This window comes from Lutra lutra, chromosome 8 (genome assembly GCF_902655055.1).
Source record: "Lutra lutra chromosome 8, mLutLut1.2, whole genome shotgun sequence".
Lineage (NCBI taxonomy): Eukaryota > Metazoa > Chordata > Mammalia > Carnivora > Mustelidae > Lutra > Lutra lutra.
Window position 1 is genome coordinate 56,336,786 of NC_062285.1, and position 21,164 is coordinate 56,357,949.

The 21,164-nt window shown below is 50.0% G+C and overlaps 1 protein-coding gene across 1 annotated transcript; it reads right to left on the minus strand.

Moving 5' to 3' along the window:
- Window positions 1-2,006: 2,006 nt before the first annotated feature.
- Window positions 2,007-16,796, minus strand: LOC125106572 (keratin, type II cuticular Hb5-like). The gene is made up of 9 exons (XM_047740812.1): window positions 16,331-16,796; window positions 13,314-13,522; window positions 11,944-12,004; window positions 11,255-11,350; window positions 10,434-10,598; window positions 10,088-10,213; window positions 6,449-6,669; window positions 3,894-3,925; window positions 2,007-3,168 (listed from the first exon to the last, which is right to left on the minus strand). Exons 1-9 carry the CDS (start codon window positions 16,751-16,753, stop codon window positions 3,029-3,031), a joined length of 1,473 nt encoding a protein of 490 aa, XP_047596768.1. The 5' UTR covers window positions 16,754-16,796; the 3' UTR covers window positions 2,007-3,028.
- Between the last annotated feature and the right edge of the window lie 4,368 nt (window positions 16,797-21,164).

The following is a 21,164-nucleotide window of genomic DNA, read 5'->3' on the forward strand; positions in this document are numbered from 1 at the left end:
CAGGAAACGCAGATGGGTACCATTACTCACCTGAACCAAGCACAGTGAGAAGTGTAAACTAACCACATGAGCAAGGAAATCACAAAGCATATTGCTCTTTGGAATAGACAAAGACACTAGAAATGGCAATCTGGGATAAACCCGTCTGCATATGCAAGCCACTGACACTCTCTGGGAACATGACTATTAAGAACAGGTTGTATTGAGAGTTTTGTTCATTGAAAGGTAGAGCAGTGAGGACACATGAACAAGGTGGTGCTCTCTTAGGTGAGGGGGACTTGCACTGGGGAGTGGCTGAGTTCTCAAATGCCTCACACCACTCACCTGCCCCTCCCCTGACTGTTACCAGATGCCCTTTGTGCCCCCTGGAAATCCCTGCCCACTTCCACTTTGTTCAAAAACAAAAGGTTCTCCAAAGTGCCCACTCTTATTCTCTTGGTGCTATTGGACAGGAGTGGTGGGAGGTGGGTAGCCAGGGAATGAGTGAGGTGAAGGTAGTGCACAGACGATGAGATTTTTTGAGAGAGAGAGAGAAATAGCAAATGGCAGGGGGCAGGGAGGGGCAGAGGGAGAGAAAGAATATCAAGCAGGCTCCACGCTCAGCATGGAGCCCAACGCGGGCCTCAATCTCATGACCCTGAGATCATAACCTGAACTGAAATCAAGAATTGGATGTTCAATGGACTAGGTGCCCCAAAGATGAGCTTTTGCATTAAAAATGAAGAAAACACCAGAGACACAAAAATGTGTCTCCACACCCTCCAACACCACCATCAGAAAGGAAAGGCAGACCCTCCCCCATTTCATCCCCTGTTCTGCCGTAAGGCAGCAGGTGCCCAGTGGGTCTCCCTTCCCTCCTCAGAGCAGATCCAGTGGCCCTTCGACTTGGTTTTACCTCCACTCAAACTCGGTGGGATCCTGACTGTGGTGTGCCCAGCATGCAACTCCTGTGGGACCCTCCAAGGCCAGGAGGCAGAGACTAGGGGAGTAATATACTAAGAAAGATCTTCGTCCTCTCAGGGTCACAGGGGAATAATATCCCCACTGCAGACACATTCTGAAAGCATCAGAAGGACTGCATTGCCCGAAGAACTGCTCATAGCTTTTCTTATGCCTTGAGATCAAATATGCATTCTCATGACAAAATAGCTTCCATCCATTTAGGTTGTTTTTGAATCTTTTTTTTAATCCAAAAAAAATTAGTAAATAAAGTGGAAGAAGTGGAGTTCTTCCCATAAATCAAATGAAAGAAACTTGTCCATCAGAAACCCCTCTCTCCACCTCAGCAGGGAGACACCCCTTGCCTCAGAGGGGACTCCAAACAGATTTCCCCAGGTGGGACTTCTAGGGGAATATCAGTTCAGGAATAGGGCAGAGGCAGAGTTCCCCAATCAATTGCCCGGTCCAGGCCGTCAGGGAAAATGTCCTCCAACCAGAAGTCTGGGTTTTACTTCTGGGGTAACGCATAATTGGCCTGTATTAACTGTCCCATAAGAAGATCTGTCCAAGATTCTTAGAGAGATGAGACTATGGGAGTTGTTTCTACAATAGTTCGAGAAGGTCCCTTTGTGTCATCTTCCGTGTCTTATTCTGAAGTGTCTGACTAGCAAGCAGGGTCAGTTAGAACCCCTCCTCCAGAGACAGTCTGATGAGCCAAGATGTTTAGTCTGAAGGAACAATTGGGGTAAGACAGTGGAAAGTATGTGAACTTTGGCATTCCCTAAACCTCAGTTGGAATGCTGGATTAGCTGTGTGACCTCAGTAAAGGTACTTAACTTCTTTGGGCCTGGACTTCCTTATCTATAAAATGAAGATAATAATGTCACTGCTGTGAACAAAGAATAAAACACACACACAGTGTCCCTGACACTTAGCAGGTACTTGTGTATACAGATTCCTGTCCCTTACCCTCTTCCACCTTCGCCTCCACCCCATCCAGGTGTGGGGGGCCCAGACTGGCTCTGACCTTTTGGCAAAGTCAAAAGAGAAATGCAAAGAGATGAACCTGATCCTGTGAGAGTCAGAGAGGAAGTCAGTTCCACGGTCAGAATTACCTGACCCTCCTATTCCCCCTGCCCACATAAGCCAATGGTTCTCAGCTTTAGTTCCTCTAGGAATCACACGGGAGCTTGTTTAAACTCAGATTCCTGGGCTCATCCCTGGAACTTCTGCTTCAGTAGTTCTGGATGGAGTCCAGGATCTACCTATTTAAGAAGTCCCCTCCACCTCCCATCTCTGGGGACCCTGATTTGGTGGAGATCCATGGAACCACACTTGCAGAAGTGTTGTGACGGTCAGGGCTTGGGGAAGGGTGGGGGGTGGGGGCTGGGGAAAACCACAGAGGAGGCAGGCATTCATTTGTTTACTAGAGAAAACTTTTGTCATCAATATTTAATCACACACACCCAAAGAGAAAAGGAGCCATAACAGGAATCATCCAAATACAAAACAAAACAAAACAAAAACAAAAACAAAACAAAACAAAACCCAACCACCCACCATAAGCACCTCAGCCATTAGCTTCAGTCAGCCTTTCCATCTGGACATATGAAGAGCTGGGGACAGTCGGGGAATGCACAGTCTCTCAGATCAGTGAGGGGCCTCCTGGATCCCTGGTCCATTCCCCCACTGCGCCCTCAAGTGCTGAGGTGACACCCCCCCACCCCATATCTGAGGGCAAAGCAGAGGTTGCCCACCCATCCCCATTCCCTGACCCAGCTCCTTTCCCAGAGGGCCTGGCATCAGTGTTTAGTAAATGTCTGCTAATCTGAAGCTAGTTGGGGAAGAAAGTGGCAGAGCAGCTTCTATCAAAAAGGTGGACCACCGGCAAGAGACACTCAATGGAGGTGGCAGTCCTGCCATCCCCAGGGTTTGCCCTTGAAGGGTAAGTCATAACCGCAGTAAGGAGGAAACTGGAGAGTTAGTCTGGGTTTGCAGCCAGGGAAAACTCCTACACTGACACTAGGATCTGAGAGAGCAAAGATTTTCCCTCCTGTCCCCACCCCTACGCCCAACAGACCCACGCCTGTTACGCAAACCGCACCGATCTGACACTGGAACAGGTCCCCACTACGGAAGGGGAGCAGAGGAGGGCACTGCTGGTGGGACCACGAGGGACAGTGGCACTGAGGTCCCCACAGACCATGCCACCCTGGGAACGGCTCACACCTGTGGAAGGAGACACTGAATCATAATTCTCTTCCATCCCCAACATGACATGACCCAGAATTTCTTGGACCCAATGGTTTACTTTCCTCACATTGAGAGGGGCCAGCAACATTAATCTTTACAACTCCAGGCAAATCCAAACCCTGGATTTGCCTCTGGGCAAATCTGCTTCTGGAAGGAGTGTGTTTAGCCAACAGGACACCTAACTCTACTTAAACCAGACTAATGTTGAGATGTGTTTATAGAGTCTTTGAGCAAAAACTGATGGTCACAGTGGAGGAATCATCTAGAAATATGGTTGCTGCAAAGATGAGAAGAACGGACACCTAGGCCAGGAACTACATATACATTGGATTATTAGAGGTAAAGACTTAAGAGTTGCCTGCAGTGGCCCCAAATGATCAGAATAAACATCTCATGTTTCTTATCAAAACCTTGTGCCATTTGAGGAGCATTCTGTGCGTAACTGAAAAACTTGGGCTATTTTTGCAGAACCAATTAGTGGGGCAGAACTTGTCACCATCATTAGCTCAGGTTTCACGCATGTTCCAGATGGATCCGCATAGGGGCCAAATATTCTTGACCATCCCTTTGTCCAGATCCCAGAGACCTCAGCCCCCTTCTCCCCCACCCAGTGCCCCACAGACAGAGGTTCAATCACCCATTAGATGCAACCCAATATTAACACCCAAAAGAACAATGCCCATGACAGACACCCAACTTACAGATATTGACGGAGCCCACGCCTTCACACAAACTGCAGTGGGGAGAGAGAGAGAGAGAGAAAGAGAGAGAGAGTGAACATTTAGAAGGGAGTTCCCTGCTTCTTCTCAATTGGGTCTATTCTGCTCCATCCTGAGCAAGGGGACCAGAGCTGAAGGGCTGAAGGCATGCTTCCTACCCACTGCAGAGAGCATCAGTAATGTCCCTGCTCCCAGGGATCCCGAAAGGACAGAGAAATGTTATGTTGCAAGACCTAAAAGGCCACTTTATGCCTTGTTTGGTTTTTGCCCATGGGAAGCTGGTATACTGAAAGGGGGACATGGGTTACAGTGGGTGTTATCCTCCTTGTCCCCTGGCTGGAAATTCCAGCATGGCCAAGTAAGAGATGGGAACAACCACTACCTAACTGGCCACCTCTAGGTACCAAAAAGCTTGCCTCCCTTCTAATAGATCCATTTTCATCCCATGAGTTTACATGCTACCCCAAATATCCACCTGACTTGATAAAGGCAGAGGGAGGCAGGAAGGTATGGTGGTTAAGAGCCTGGACTCTTGGGCACAAATCTGGCTGAGCCATTTACTAGCTGGGTGACCTTGGACAAGTCACCCAGGTTTTCTGTGCCTCCGTCTCCTCATTTCTGAAACAGAGATGATCATACAGACTTTCCAGGATTGTGGTAAGCTCTATATTGCCAAGCACCTACAAATAGAGCCTGGTACCCAGTAAATTCACTGTGTTTGCTATTAACATTAGAAACATCTCGTTGATGGTGGGACACTTACATCAATGCAGTGGGCCCCCTTCTCCCTCAGGGCCACCTGCACTTTCTGCTCTATGTCGCCCTCTTTGTTAATCCCCAGCCTCAAACCTGACCCTCCAGTAAAGCTCTAGTCTGAGCCCTTCTGCCCGACATGGAGCACTTGTAGACATCTATGCTTTGGGCTCACTTTCCAGCCACATGACTCTGACTCTACCACAGCCTTGGAACTGTGCCCTTCCAGAAGATTCTACCCATTATACTGCCTGTGGGACCACATTGCTAGCAGCAGCTGTCTCTGAGTTGAGTGATGATGGTTGCTTTTATTTTCTTGTTTTCTGCAATGAGAATTACTGGTGTAGTCCAATTAAACTTGTTAAATGCCAAGAAGAGAAGATCGTTAAAAGGTCAATGGCCACGATAGGCAAGATGCCACACACTAAACCATCCTTTAAAATCTCATGTGTTGGAGACAGTGCCTCATTTGTTATATGGTGGGGTTATTAATACACTAACGATGATGATGATTATAATGAAAGTAAGTTTCACTGCGCAAATGCCCAGTACTTCACTGAGTGTAAATGAGTGGGTTGGGGGCGTAAGTGTACAAAGGAGGAGGCAGACTCTGGTGGGCTGAGGACATGGACAGAAAAGTTGACCCACTTTGGTCAAGCATGGCACAAATCCAGCAGCGTGCCAGCTGCCTTGGGTGTCACACACGTCAGATTTCTAAAACTAACCTGGTTAATAAGGAACCTCTCCATTGTCCAGCCCTGCGTGGCCACCTAGGGAGACAGATTCTTATTCTAATCGTAACCTGGTCCTACTTGTGCTTACTATGCACATTAACTCATTTAATCCAACATCTTAAAGTGATGGGTTTTGTGATTATCTGTTTTACAGATTAGGAGGCTGAAGCATAGGGGTTCAGAGCTAGTAAGGGGTAGAGCTGGTATTTGAGCCCAAGTGGTTTGTCTCCCAGCCTGTGATCTTAACCTTTATATTCTACTTCCCCAGTCTAGCCTGCTTACCACTGATGGGACCCAACTAGGAGGCCATAATGATGTGGCCACCTCTAGGCTAGGGGCCCCATCACTACCCCGTGTGTAAATCCACATTGTTCCTCCCTTATTTACTTCAGTGCCCTGATTCTTGGCTCAAACTGTCAGCACAGCTTGATGTCTCCTGTCCCTTTCCCACCCCCTCAGCTCTTCTACCTCCTCTTCTGAGAAGCCTCCAACAGCCTCCCTGGGACACTAACCCTGGTCACCTGGAAGATGGATATATGTCCAATCCTGTCTTCCCCTGCTTAGTAAGGACACTGAGCTGCTCATTTCCATTTATTGGTCCTGAACATGGGACTACAGGGCTTCTTGCCTGTGTACCCCAAATCAAATGACCTTTAACAAACCACTGGAATGATTCCAGCTTTTGCAATCCACTGAGCTGTGATTGCAGAAACATCCTTTCAGCCAATGGGATAAAGCAGTTGTCTTGGTACAAGCTTGATGTGCCGCCAGAGGGAAGTGTAAGAGGGCAAAGATCACTGGAACACTAACCAGCAGGAGATCGGTGTAAGCAAAGACACTACCTAGCTGTGACCTTGAACAAGTTCCTTCCCCTCTCTAGGCCTTAGTTTCCCCATCTGAAAATGGAGAATTGGCTGGACTCCATGATTTCTAGAGTCTTTCTTGACTCTTTCCCAGTTTGAATGCTCTCTGCTTAGAGGATTATAGTTGAGCAAGGCAGTCTTCAAGCCCTCAGTGGGGATGAGAAGTGACCCTGAACCCCATCCTCACCGGCTCTCCTCGCCCTCCAGCAGCTTGCGGTAAGTGGCGATCTCCACGTCCAGGCCCAGCTTGGAGTTCATCACTTCCTGGTACTCCTTGAGCAGGCAGGCCATGTCCTGCTTGGCCTTCTGAAGGGCCTCCTCCAGCCCTACCAGCTTGCACTTGGCGTCCCTGAGGGCCGCCTCTCCCTGCCGCTCCGCCTCCACCACAGAGCCCTCAAGCTTGCAGCGCTGTCAGGGAGGAGAGGAGGGAAGGGTTTAGAAGGGGTTGCAGGCTGTGGGAATCCTGGTGAGTCCCCCATGGCCTCAGTCAACCCCATTCAAAATGGTCAACTTGCAAATTAATGAGGCAGGGAAATAATGGCGCTTTGGGGCTTTCTTGCTCCATTTTTGTACCACTTTATTATAAAATTCAAGTCCCTGGTGAGCCGTTAGGGAGCAATGGAACAGGGCTGGTAATAAGTGGTGATACTATCTGATGTCTGTTTACCGTTGTTAGTTTACAAGGTACTTTCACAGATCTACCTTACCCGCCTACAGTTACTCTGTGAGCTTGTCAGAACAGACATGGTTATTCCCATTATGCAGATGAAGAAACTGAGACTCAGAGAAGCTGTGACTTGCCCTAAGCTACCAGTGTAATTAGTGTCAAGCCCAGGTTTTCATAGGCCATTCTCTGACCCACTGAGATCAGCATGCTAGAAGAAGTCCCCACCTAACCACCCACCATACTAACTGCAGCCCCTCCCTTCTACCCCACTTAAAACAGAAGGAACTCCCACAACTCAATAGTAAAAGCAAAAACAAAAACAACCCTAATAATTGGATTTTCAAAATGGGCTAAGAACTTAAAGAGACATTTCTCTGAAGAAGACATATAAATTAAATGTCTTGCAGGTACAGAAGAAAATGCTCAACAACATCCTTTTCAAGGAACGGCAAATCAACACCACCATGAGAATCATCTCACACCTGCCTGGTGGGCTATTATCAAAAAAATAAGGTCAGTGTTAATCAGGATGTGGAGAAACTGAACCCCTTGCAAACTGTTGGTGGGGATGCAAAAGGGTGCAGCCACTATGGAAAACAGTGTGGAGTTTCCTCAACAAATTAGAAATAGAACTGCCCTATGATCCAGCAATCCCACTTCTGAGTATTTATCCAAAATTATTAAAATCAGGATCTTGAAGAAATATTAACATTCCCATGTTCATTGCAGCACAATTCACCAAAGCCAAGTCATGGGAACAACTTAAGTGTCCATCTACAGATGAACAGATAAAGAAAACGTGGTATAAACATACAGTGGAATGCTATTCAGCCTTTTATTTAAAAAAAGGAAATTCTGCATTATACCACAACATGGATGAACCTTGAATACATTATGCTGAGTCTAATAAGGCAGAGACAGAAAGACAAACTGCCTGATTCCACTTATATGAAGTATCTAAAATAGTAAAATTTTTTAAAATTTAAATTAAAATAAAAATGTCAAATTTATAGACTCAAGCAGTGGGATGGTGGCTGCCAAGGACTGGAAGGAGGGAAAATGCGGAGTTACTAATCAATGGCCACAAAGTCTCAGTTAAGCAGGATGAATGAGTTCTAGAGATCCGCTGTACCACACTGTCCACAATCATGTGTTGTACACCTAAAGATGCACTAAGAGGGTGGATCTCATATTAAGAGTTCTTACCACAATGAAATAAATATTCTTTAAAAGCATATTAGCATGCAAGCGAGGATAACTTCCAATCTTCTCTAATTTCACTTCTAGTACCATTCTCATATTTTATTACCTCAGCTATGAATAGCAATAAATTAATTGTGATACATCTTACACAGTGTTTAAGAACCACGACACAGAAGGGAGAGGACAGAAATCGAGCCACAGATATGTGAAAACTCAGGGTTGGGACAGAGGTAGTATCACAAACCAGTGGGTAAGGAACAGATTACATGATCCATTCTCTTCCTACCCATAGAAACAAATTAGCGTAAACCTTACTCCTTGCATATACAAAAAATAAAGTTCTGACAGGTTAAAGACCTAAATGTGAGAGGTAAAACTATAAAACTAGTCGAAGACAAGAATGCAAGAGGATACCTCTGTGACCTCAAACCTTCATAAGTATAAACCATTAAGGGAAGAGCTGAAGGGTGTGGCCACATCCAGGTTAAAGATTTCCTTTCAGGAAAGCAAACAAACAAGGTACAGCCTGAGAGGAGCTGAACTTCAACAGGCGGAACTGACAAAGGGTTCCCATCTAGACATAGTGGACAAGGAACTGGGGCAAACTGTCAAGAAAAAAGACAGGAATCACCATACAAAAATGAGCAGATAATCGGACTAGGCAGTTCTTAGAATGGGAAATGCAAATGAGTAAGTAAGCCTATGAGGAGACGTTCGACATCACTAGTTAACCAGAGAAATGAAAATTTAAAAAACAACTTGTTACTAGTTTACACCTATTAGATCCACAAGAATTGGGGTCTGGTCATAGCGAGTTTGAGCCAAAGCTGCCACCTGCCTATGGTGGGACTGTGTGCGAGCACAGGGCTCTGAGTGTTCTTATGAGAAGTAATTCAGTGAATATCCTACAACTCAACAATTCCATTTCTTGCTTTATACCTTCAAGACATCTCTCATGGAGATGTATATGGAAGCACACACACATGTATAAAAAACATAAAAAATGTTCATGATACAACTGGTGGCATAGCAAAGACTTGGAGGCCAACAGAGTGGACATCCATAGGGGAATGAACAGGAAACTCTGGTTTATGAATATTAATGCATTCAATGCACAGAAAAGATAAAACAGATCATTTAGAGCAACATGCATGGATGTCAATGACTTTGAACTGGCAACAGGAAGAATCAGATGAGATTAATGGCATAATGTCACGATGTAAATCTAAAACACTAAGTAGGGGTGCCTGGGTGGCTCAGTGGGTTAAAGCCTCTGCCTTCAGCTCAGGTCACGATCCCAGGGTCCTGGGATCGAGCCCCGCATCAGGCTCTCTGCTCCGCAGGGAGCCTGCTTCCTCCTCTCTCTCTGCCTGCCTCTCTGCCTACTTGTGATCTCTGTCAAGTAAATAAATAAAATCTTTAAAAAAAAAAAACACTAAGAAATCTATATGAATTTATTTTGAAGGATGCATATGTATCTATGTATGTAAATATATGTGTGCAAGAGGGATGTATATTAGCTGCATGAGAATGAATCTGGGGATGGAGGAGAATGGAATGAAGATGAAGGAAAAACCATGCTCAGTTGCAGAGATGCACAGATGGTGGTAGTGAATGGCACTTTGAGCAGAGTGGCGTTGGGTCTGTTCAGGTCTGTGCACCTCAAGTCCATCCAGAGAGGCGGAGAAAGAGACAGCAGGACACAACCTGCCCTAGACCACGTTGTCTATGTTTAAAGGAGAGAAATGATAAAGGGAGAAGAAGGGAAATAAGAGCAAAATTCAGAGAAGGTAGACAGACCAACCCTCCCCCTAAAATGTTTTGTACAAACTTCAGAGGCAGGTGGTTAAACTGTAAGCCTCTCCAAAAAGAGCAGCAGTCCGTCCAGGTAGGAGGGAAGCAGAGAGCAGATCAGAAGCAGCAGGTACACCGGGTGAGGTCTCAGCGCCCCCTGACCTGCTGCTTGGCATTTTCCACCTCCGCTGTGAGCCTCTGCATCAGGCGATTCAGCTCGTTGAGCTCATCCTTGGTTCTGCGGAGGTTCTCGCCCTGCTGGCTCACGGTGGCTTTCATCTCCTCACACTGTGGGTTGGGGGACCAATACTGAGAAACAGCCAATGGTTGCAACATTGCGGGAGAGGATGCTGGGAAGAACCCTCTGTTCTTCCATGGTCCCACCTCCCACCCCTGCTCTGCTTGGGTTTGTGCTGTGGCCCCTCTCAGTGCATGGGCACCTGTCCCAGGAAGCTCTGGGTTCCAGCTATCATCCTTGCCCAATGCGCAGCCTGGCCCTCCAGATCACCTTGGTTTGGTACCAGGACTCAGCCTCGGCCCGGCTGCGGCTGGCAACATCGTCATACTGAGCCTTGATCTCGGCCACAACCGAGTCCATGTTGAGCTCCCGGCTGTTGTCCATCTTGACCACCACTGAGGTGTCCGAGATTTGTGACTGAAGAAGGTAGATTTCCTGTGGGAGATAGCAACCAGTGTCCTCAGCTCCAAATCCCCCTCCAATTCCCATCGCTGGAGGTAAAAAACAGTCCCCATCTGAAGCTTCAGGAAGTAAACTGGAGAATTTCAGAGGGGATTTTAAGAGAAAAGGGCTGGAATCTGGACCATGGCCTCAAGGCAAAGAGCAAGGTGGAATTCCATTAAAGCCTGGATCATCCGAGGCTAATTTCTAGGGATAGAGACAAAGGGGGTTACTCCACCTGGGGCCCCAACTATCCATATCAGCTCTAGTTATCTGTATAAATGTAATCAACCAGATAATGGGTTTTCTAATTAAGTTTTCATACTACCTGAATTAATAAGATATTATTATCTCTATATATCTATACCTATATTCTCAAATCTCTACTTCATGTTGTATTGTGTAGACAGGCAACGAAACATAGTCTTTCGAATCATTTTAAAGGAAGGACATCATCCGTTTCCATTTTTCAAGGAGGCCTGAGCAAGAGAAATCTCCTCTGGTCACAGAAGGAGAGGGTGGTTAGGCCCTAAAAGAGTTAGGGATGGACAACCCTCTCTAGAGCCAAAGGGCCAAGACAAGCCACAACCCAAAAAGCCCTCCACCCTCTCCTCCCTCACTTGCTCTTCTGGAGATGGGAAGAAACTCACCTCCTCATAGAGGGCCTGAAAGAAGCCCATTTCCTCTCTCAGCGCCTCCACGTTGGCCTCCAGGTCAGCCTTACGCAGGTAGGCACAGTCTATGTCCTGGTGGACACACACGGGAAAGGAGGAAACATGGGGTCGTTCAGTGCCACTGGACATCAGCACTCTATAGGGGGCCTCGAGGCCATGTTGTGGCCCACTCTTCTCCCATCACAGGAACATCCATGGAACCAACTAGGAATAGGGAGTGGAGAGAAATCTGACCCCTTACAGACTTTTTTCTGATTCCTCCAGGATTGGAAATCTTCCTGAAGTGGGTAGCTTAGAATCACAGCCCAAAATGTCAGACTGCTACCACTGAGCCAGACTGGCTGATGGAGCATGACCATGTGGTGGCCACAGAGCCTTGAGTACACGCCCCAGCAGGTCATCCTTGGCACCCAGGTCAGGCGCCACCTAAGCAGCTGGCTCTCATGCCTGAGACCTCATGGTGCTGCTGTCCAGCTCTCTGCAGATGCTCTGATCAGTTCCCATGGTCACTTGTAAATCAATTTCACTCTCACAGGGACATTGCCGACTAATTGGCCTCCATCTGTTAGGGGACTCGAGTGCCTGGCCATGACCACTAGACTGACATAAACTTGGCCTCCAGCATCCAAGATTTCATTCCTCTCCGTGTGGGAAGAGTCACTCACCTTCTTCAGCACCACAAACTCATTCTCGGCTGTGGTCCTGAGAGCCACCTCCTCTTCATACCTGAGGAGACACAGCACAGGTGGAAAGGCCCTTGAGGAGGAGGGCTTTGGGCTGGCCAGAGAGCCTGAGGATTTCAAAACTCCTTAGTTCTACCCTTCACTTGCTGCATGCTTTGTAAGAAGAGGTGCGGCCTCTCTGGGCTTCTATTCTTCAGTCACAAGGAACACACCAAGAAGATACCGGACACGGAGTTCAAGTCCCTGGTTTCTGGTCCAAGCTTGGACTGAAGTGGCTGCAAAACTCAGGCAAGTCATTGAATCTCTCTGCATCTTGGGTTAAACTGACTGGTGTGCAGGAAGTTTCTCTGGACTTATTTGTGGAATGAATGGAAGACGGATGCTCCTGGGGCAGGGTCTTTCAGCCCCCAAATTGTACAAAACATAAAGCTCCCTGAAGCCATCCCCGGAACGTTCTCTTCCCCTCCTCCAACATCCAAGGACTTGACATTCTGGAAGCACCCCACTGTGCCCAGACTGCTGGGGGACATTTCCACCCCCCTCTCCACCTGCTGGCACATCTTCTTACTCCTGTCCATGAGGTCATTCCTACAGCAGCCTGGCCCAGCCAGCAGGAGAACCAGAGTTCTCACGGCACGCTTTCCACAACTTTTTAATAACAGAGTAATTTGGGCTTCTATAAACTCTGAGCTGTGTAATTACCGGCCCTCACACTCACAGAGACTGGGAGACAGACGTTGCCACCTGCAGAGTTGTACCTGCCTCTGCAGTTACTTCCAGTTAGTATTACCAGGACTGATTATGTCAGAATCGCCCTTCTCTCTGTCCATATCTACCAGATATGGACAGAGGGGCAAATTAGCAGTGACCCAGTGAATTTTAACCAGGTAATGGCCAAAACAAACAAGTCAGGTTAAAATGAAAGATTTACATGGACCTTTGAATTGCAGAGCCTTGCAGAACAAGAGCCCAGTGATTTATCTACTGAGTAAATAAAGGAATTATCTGAGCTCATCAGATACCTTGAATGGCATTGGCCAGATCATCGTTGAGATATATCTATCTCCCCAGGGACATTTCCTTTCTTCCCATCCTAGTGCTGACTGCTCCCAAGTTCTTCCCTCCAGCCCCGTGATCTCTACCCTCCCGTTTCATCATTCCTTTCTCTGGATCTCCCCAGGACAGGGCCCACAAGGGCCGGGAGTGGAGACCAGGTGGAGTCAGCTGAGGAAACAGAACCATCTGAGTGGTCGCTTGAAATGACCCTGAACTTCAGCCATCCAGGATAGTTGGTGGGGGAGGGGCAAAACCTGCTCCATACCCATAAGTACGCCCGGCCAGGCTTCACTCACTTCTTCTTGTAGCCCTCCATCACCGCCTGCACGTGGTTGAGCTCCGAGGCCAGCCTCCCGCTGTCAGCCTCCACGCACTCAGCCTCCCGCCTCAGTGTCTCAATGTAGCCCTCGAACAGGGGCTCCAGGTTGCTCTCGCAGCACTTGCGGTCCTGGTAGAACTGCCACTTGGTCTCCAGCAGCTTGTTCTGCTGCTCCAGGAAGCGCACCTGCAACCAAGGGGGTGGGGGCAGGAAAAAGTCTCAGGGGGAGCCCAGGGTCCCGGAGCCCTCACTGCCCTTGGGGAGAGAGCCCCTGACCTGCAGCAGCCTGTGACCTTCCCCCAAAGTCCAAATCATTTGGCAAAGCCTGGAAGCGCAGGTCACAGCTCTTCCCCCAGTCGTGTTCCCTCACCCTATCCCCATCTCCCCGTAGAGGAGTGTGATGTGGTTTTCTGCACAGAATGAAGTAACATCTGATCCTGCAAAAATACCCCAGGCCAGGATGGGGGCGAGGGCGCTAAATCAAAGAAGGTCACATCCTAATCCATGGAACCTGGGAATAGCTTACGCTACATGACCAAAGGGACCGTGTACTTGGAATTTAGGTATGGCGTTGAAGATCAGGAGATCTGGAATTATCCAGATGGCCTTGAGGGAGCAAATGGGCCTTTTTTAAAGTGGACAAGGAACCAGAGAGTGGAGAGGGTCACGGAAGGAGGAGGTGGACGAGAGATTCAGAACCTGAGACAGCCACCACCGCGGTCACCAGCTTTGGAGGTGGAGGGAGAAAGGGCCTGAGCCAGCGAATGCCAGTGGCCTTTAGAAACAGAAGCAGCTCTGGCAGCAAGCAGCAACGGAATGGGGACCTCAGTCTTATGATCACGAGGAACTCAATTCTGCCAAAAGCCTGCACGTCCCTGAAAACAGGTCTCCCCTAGGGCCAACAGCTTGATGTCGGCCTCAGGAGATAAGAAATTCGTGTTGTTTTAAGCTACTCAGTTTGTGGGCATTCTTAGGGCATTTAAATATGCATCCACCATACTCTTCCTCACTCTGATCCTGGGGTGTGAGAGCCCAGCTGCGGGGACCCCGTACCGGGAGTTAGGAGACCTCCCACAGGCTGACTCTGCCCCTAACCAGGTCCCTGTGCCTCCTTCTCTCTGAGCTTCAGGGTAAACTGAGACAGCAGCCGTACATCAGCAAGATCACACAGGGAGGCCCCAGGCCCTTTCTGCCCTGCCCACGTGTTTTATCTGACCAGCAACCTGTTTTATAGAAATTGAATTCATTGCCAACATTTAATAACTGAGTAATTTCAGGCAAGAGTCTGGATCTCCGTGACCTTAATAGACCAGAGGTTCAGGTGGTGCTGGGCGTGGGTCTGAAGGTGGGTCTCAGCGGCTCCCCCTCCAGCAGGCATGCATCTCAGCTTGGCTTCATTCGGGTTCTACCAGGCCCCATGCCCTTGCCAGCCCTACACTAGGTGATCTCCTCCCAAGCCGTAATCTTCTGGGGGCACAAACCTGGAAGAAAGCACCCCTCAACTGCCTATTATTGTGGGAAAAGAAACCAAACCCTAATTAACCAAAGGCACCTGCCCTGAGTGGCCCCATGCAGACCCACTCTCTGGCTTGCCCGCTCTGCAGGCTTAAACCACCCTGGGCAATACACTTTGCATACCCAGAGCTCATTATGAAAAGGAGGGGGGGCTGTCGGCCACCACAGGGGAGGGAAAGCCAGCCTGGGGAGGGAGTGTGACTGGAATGGACTGCTTACAACTGAGACTGCACAGCTGGGTGCTGCTGCCCAGAAGGCCGTGAGCAACTGTCTGTGCATGCTCAGGGCCCTCACTGTGCTTTTGAGCAAAGTAGGCAAGGAGGCCGCTCCAGGCAGATGCAGCCTCCTGCCAGGGTACACAGCCCAGTGAGCAGAGCATGGGCTGGATTTCAAGTACCCCCACCACCCCACACACTTGGTGCATGTCCTTGTGAAGTGAAGACCCTGCATGATGTGCTGATAACAGGGGAGAGCCGGCAGTGTGTTAAGAATAGATGTAGGGGGCGCCTGGGTGGCTCAGAGGGTTGAGCCTCTGCCTTCGGCTCAGATCATGATCTCAGGGTCTTGGGATCGAGCCCCACATCAGGCTCTCTGCTCAGCAGGGATCCTGCTTCCTCCTCTCTCTCTGCCTGCCTCTCTGCCTACTTGTGATCTCTGTCTGTCAAATAAATAAATAAAATCTTCAAAAAAAAAAAAAAAGAATAGATTTGGGGCCCCTTTGCTTACAGAGATGCCCATTCCTGATGGTGGCATTTGTCTGAAAGCAAAGCTCCCACGCACCATCACCCTGTGTGCGTCCACCTACGAAGTCCCTGGCGTAGACAGGCACACCATTCAGCCCCAGAAGATGAGCCTTTCCTCCCCCGGACTTCAGTGGCTGCCCTCCCACAGAGAGGTTCTTAGACAGAGCACCACCGAGTCAGAGGAAACCAGAGCCCAGCATCCAACCAGAAAGTGGGCTCAAAGAGTGCACCATCAGGAAAGCACAATTCCACAGCCCCTGCTGGGGCTTCCCCTGAAGTTTCTCAAGTCACTGTCTTTAATCTGTGTCCGTTTTAGGTGGGGAAGGGCACCCAGGGCAGAAGTCGTGGAACTCACAGCCTGCCTACCCTGTCCCCACTGGAAGGAGCAGGAGATGAGCTTCTGGCTCCTCCTCTTCCTGGCTCCCCTGTCCACCCTGGAAGTGGCGGCATCTCCTCTAGGAGAGGTGTCAGACCCCAGCCTAGCAGACATGCCCCCCACGCCTACCACTGTGTGATGGTTGAGATCCAAGAGATGGGGCCACGGACATACTCTCAGGTCTTGCTGGGCAGGAAAGCAGCTTCAATGGAAACCAAGAGCCCGATTCAGTCATGCTCTCAAGGCCACCTGCTGATGGGTAGCAGGCCTGGGACGCAGAGTGAACCCAGCTCATCTCTGGGCTCCAAGTCCTTTGCCCATTCCCATGGCACTTCCCCAGGGCGCAGCCCGCAGACCCACCTTGTCGATGAAGGCAGCGAACTTGTTGTTAAGATTCTTGATCTGCTCCTTCTCCTCGTGCTTCACACACTGCGCATTGGGGTCGATCTCCAGGTTGAGGGGTGTGAGGAGGCTCTCGTTGACAGACACGCTGGTGATGCAGGGCAGGCTGGGTCCGAAGAGGCCCCCCACCCGGTAGCCGAAGCTGCTCCCGCTGCGCAGGGGCCATCCACAGCTCACTGCTGTCCTCGGGGACCCCATAGCACACAGGCTCCGGCTGCCGAAACCCCCCAGGCGCCTGTAGCTGGGACCTCCAGGACTGCCCCCGCGGGAGGCCAGGACACCCGTGAAGCTACGGGCCGAGGGCTTGGACACGACCACAGAGCAGGAGCTGAAGTTCCTGACCCCGGAGCCGGAGCCGAGACGGTAGGAACAGCTCGCCATGCCTCCGCCGTGCAAGGCAGTGCGGGGAAGGTGGAGAGGATGGAAGCGCTCAGGTCTCACGCTGGAGACCTGTCAATGCCCCTGCCTTTTATGGAGTAGATGACAGGCCTCCCAACAACATAAAAGGCGGGAGAAAGTTATTAATCCCATTTATGAGCGTGAGAATCTCCCGCTAGGCAGACCGAGAAGGAAAGCTGAAACTTGTCTCCTTTAATAAGCATGTGGAGGAGACCCCGTGTCACAGAAACCTGCCCCTTGCTGCCTTTTCCACCCCACAGGCCTAGACACGGCTCTTCAGCCCCTAATTCCCCTCCTACCCTGTGAGTCCACTGCCGTCATTATCCCACATGGGCAAGTGGGGGCTTGGGCAGATATACATTCCTGAGACGCCAAGGGTCCCGTGTCCCATAAAGTCGACGGATCCATCCTCCCAGCAGATTACACATTTCCCTCCAAGAGGCCACGAGGATGCCTGGCTGATCTTTCCAGGGTGAGCCTGTGTGGAGTGAACCCTTCCAGCCTTTCCTGTTACTGCGTTTCCTACATTCTCAGAGTCAAGTTACTGGGGCTGGTACAGCCCCTTGGTGCAGAAAGCATGCCTTATCAACTTCCATAGCCTTCACGGCAACCAACACATACTAGGTCCGCAGGAAGCGTTGTTGCAATTGAATAGACTGGACACAGGAAAGAAGGGCCAATATCTGGAGAGTGTCTTCATCTAGTCCACAAATACTGATTCACCCCTCCACTGTGTGCCATGCCCAGAAGCTGTCCCCAAGGAGGTGCCTTCACTCACAAACAAGTGCTTAGGTCCCACCAGAACAAGGCCCTAATCTAGATGCCAAGCACACTGGAGCTGGACAGAACTTACCCTTGAAGAACCTGGTCTCCTGGGGACACCAGATAGAGGCAGGAAAGATCCAGACAAAAGAAGGAAAGACAACCAGTCAGGTGAAGGGAATGTTCTTGGCTTTCTGAAGGAGGCCGCTCATGGCAGGTGGAACATCAGAAAGGAGGTGGGACCTGAGGTGGGGCCTAGAAGATGACAGGACATGGCAGAGAGAATAGAAGTGGGGGTGCCAGGAGAGCTACTGAGCCCGAGAGAGATTGCCTGGCTCCTGAGATCCTCTGCCAAACCAAGCTTTCAACCAGAGCAGCTCACCCAGATGTCACACCCTGGAAGGGCAGGATGGAAAAGGGACCCAGGGGGAAAGCCCCTCCCTGCAGTCCCGACTCTCATGATGCCTAAGCCTCCAGCAACCCAGTCCTTGGAGTGAATCTCTCATTACAGAGAACCTCTGCGTACAAAGACAAGAACAAGGAATGGTTTTCCAGAACACCCTCTTGGGGGAAGAGGCTTGGGGAGGGGGCATAAGAAAAGAGCCACACAGAACAAGAGAGAATGGGGAGGGTCCTTCTGCTTGCTCACTCATTCTCTCTCTCATGCACCCACGCACACACACACACACACACCTCATAGCAGGAGGACATGGAGGATAGAATCGCACTCTACGTGGGGAGCATAAGGATGGATAGAGGGAGCAGGACCTGCCCCAGGAGCACCAGTCTGAGAAGAGGCCCTTGTTCCTGCACCCGGAGGACAGAGCTGCAAGGCTGAACCAAGTCACAGGGTGGGCTGGGGAGAGACCCCATCAACCGATTTTCTGCAGAACCAACTTGCCCCAGCCTTTTACTCTCGTGGCCACAGATGCACACACTAACCCTAACTGGCAGGAAGGGGAGCTGGGTGTGCCGAAAGCTGAGAGGGCCCCTCCATGGTGGGCAGGCAGAACAAGAGAAGCAAAACAGAAACCAGACCTCAAAACCAATGCTCTGGAAGGGCCTACCTCACTCTGGGCTCTATTTGTTTCTTTTTCTTCATTCAGCAAGTACTAACTGAGTACCTGTTCCACGAACGTGGCATACATGAGGGAATAAAACATACAAAGGTGTACGTTTTCTTAAGCTCCCATTCCAGTGGGAGAGATCGACCATAAACTTGGGGAGGGAGTCAATTATCTATTTGATGGTGAAACATGTCAGAAGAAGAAAAAACTGAACAAGGAAGGGGGACTCAGGAGAAGTGGGAGCGCGATGGGGTCCAATTTTAACAGGATGGTCTCCGTCAGCTGCCCCGAGAAGGGGATGTTGAGCAAAGGTTTTGATGAGGTGAGAGGATGAGCCAGTGCAAAGGCCTGAGGTGAGAACAGGCCCAGTCTGAGTAGGGAGGCCCTGTGGGGTTTGAGCAGAGACAATGAGAGGGAGTCTCGAGTACAGTGAGTTTGGGGGATACAGAGAGGGAGGGGAGAGCACCGTTGGGCCCTGTGGGATGAAGCCTATTCCTCACTGTGTCCTATTGCTTACCTGGGTGCGCCTGAGCTACTTCCGGTCCCAAGCATTGTGTGGGGAAAATAAAAAGCAAACCTACTTTGGTGCCTTCGGAATTGTTACGCAGCCCACCTTCACATGGGGTCATTCCAGAACGTCCGGGAACTCACGGCAGAAGCCTTCCCACTGCCCAGGACCGGCAGCCTCTCTGGTGACCAAGGCGTGGTATCACCTCAGGAGTGGTTCCTGCTGCCTTCTCTGAGGGGACTTCCCACAGATATTCCCCAAGATAGAGAACTGGGGTGGGCTCGTTCATCAGCACCCCATTTGGAGCACACCTGTTGGGCAGTCCCTCAACAAGCCTGGCTCACTCCCCAATATCCAGGCTGGCTTTGGGTACCTTTGGCCCAAATATGAATGTCTGGCCTAATCTCGCTAATCTTGGGGCCAGGGTACAGGGCACAAAGGCAAGCTCCAGGGACCTCCTTCCCCAGAGGGGCCAACGTTCTGGATGGGCAGAACTTCCAGGCTTACTAAATGTGTTCTTGTATTCCAGTATCATAAAGTATGCTAAAGGTTTCAAAAGAAAACAGTGTAATGGCTCTAGTGAGGTGGGGGCACCGAGCAGGCTGGGGGAGCTGATGGGGAAGAGGACTTTATCACTGACATTGTTTAGAATCGCTCCTGCTGGGGGCGCCTGGGTGGCTCAGTGGGTTAAGCCGCTGCCTTAGGCTCAGGTCATGATCTCAGGGTCCTGGGATCGAGTCCCATGTCGGGCTCTCTGCTCAGCAAGAAGCCTGCTTCCCTCTCTCTCTCTCTCTCTCTGCCTTCCTCTCCGTCTACTTGTGATCTCTCTCTGTCAAATAAATAAATAAAATCTTAAAAAAAAAAAAAAAAAGAATCGCTCCTGCTAGGTGACCATAAAAACAAACTGATTTCTAGTCTGCTTTATTGTTTTTAAATTCTCTACCAAAAAATGCATCCCTAGGGCCCCTGCCCAGGGCAGACCAGTCCCACTGCCCCCCGACCCTTTCCCATACATCACTGAATGGCTCAAATACAGCCAAAGGTTATTTCCTGCTCATGGAACACTGCGGAAGGGGTAAATCAGTGCGTAGGACAGCTTTCCTCTGCGCAGTTACCCAGGGACCAAGGTTCTGATAACTGCTGTGATCCCCCATCCTGCTTGGTATACATAGAGCTAGCCTCTAGGATGCTAGATGAATCACCAAAGGAAAACTGGGGATCTCCTGTTCTGAGCTCTGGAGAGTAGGAGATGTACTAAATGGTTTTTCTATTTTGCTTCCAGCTCAAGGACGATTGTTTTTCTTACCGATACCACCAACATTATGAAGTTGTCCAAAAAAAATCCAGAAAGGAGGATCTCAGCTTGAGTCTTCTGCTATGCCCAGCTCCTGAAGGAGAATTGGCAATTCCTGGCCAGAATCTTCAGCTGGAAAACCACCAGGGCCGGGAGTGTGGGGGAGACCCCTGAAAACAGAGAATAGGGCTGTGGAGGGAGCCCTGCTCACAGCCAGCCCAGGCTGCCCTGCCTGCATCTGTCTTTGGCCACAAGACTTTCCTGAGCACCTACATGCATCTGGTGAAGGCATCATGACCATGCTAGCTGATGCTCTGGGGACCAGGGGGTGGAGGTGCAGGGTGGCCATTGAACACCCATTCCCCCCCGCCAGTCTGTGGGTCCCTGGCCCAGCACACCCACTCATCCACTTGTTCAGCAATTGCTTATCAAGCACCTGAGGGTCATGCATTGTGCTAGGTGCTGGTGACACCAAGCTGGGCAAAAGCCTGGCCGTTCCCTCCAGAGGCTCACAGCCTACCAGTCACAGTGGGAAGCCTGGCTTCTACAGCACAGAATGGTAACAGACATGTGCAAAGATGCCACACTCCTTTTAAAGGAAATGGTCCCTGAACCAAGTGTGGAGATGCTCAAAGCCAGGGGACAGTGTGTGTGAAGGTATGGAGGGACACCCACCCGGCTGAGTGTGGCTAGAGGGCAGGGCCTCCCCTGCGGGGTGATGAGGAAGCAGGAGGAGGAGGAAGGAGGGTCCAGGAGTTTCCC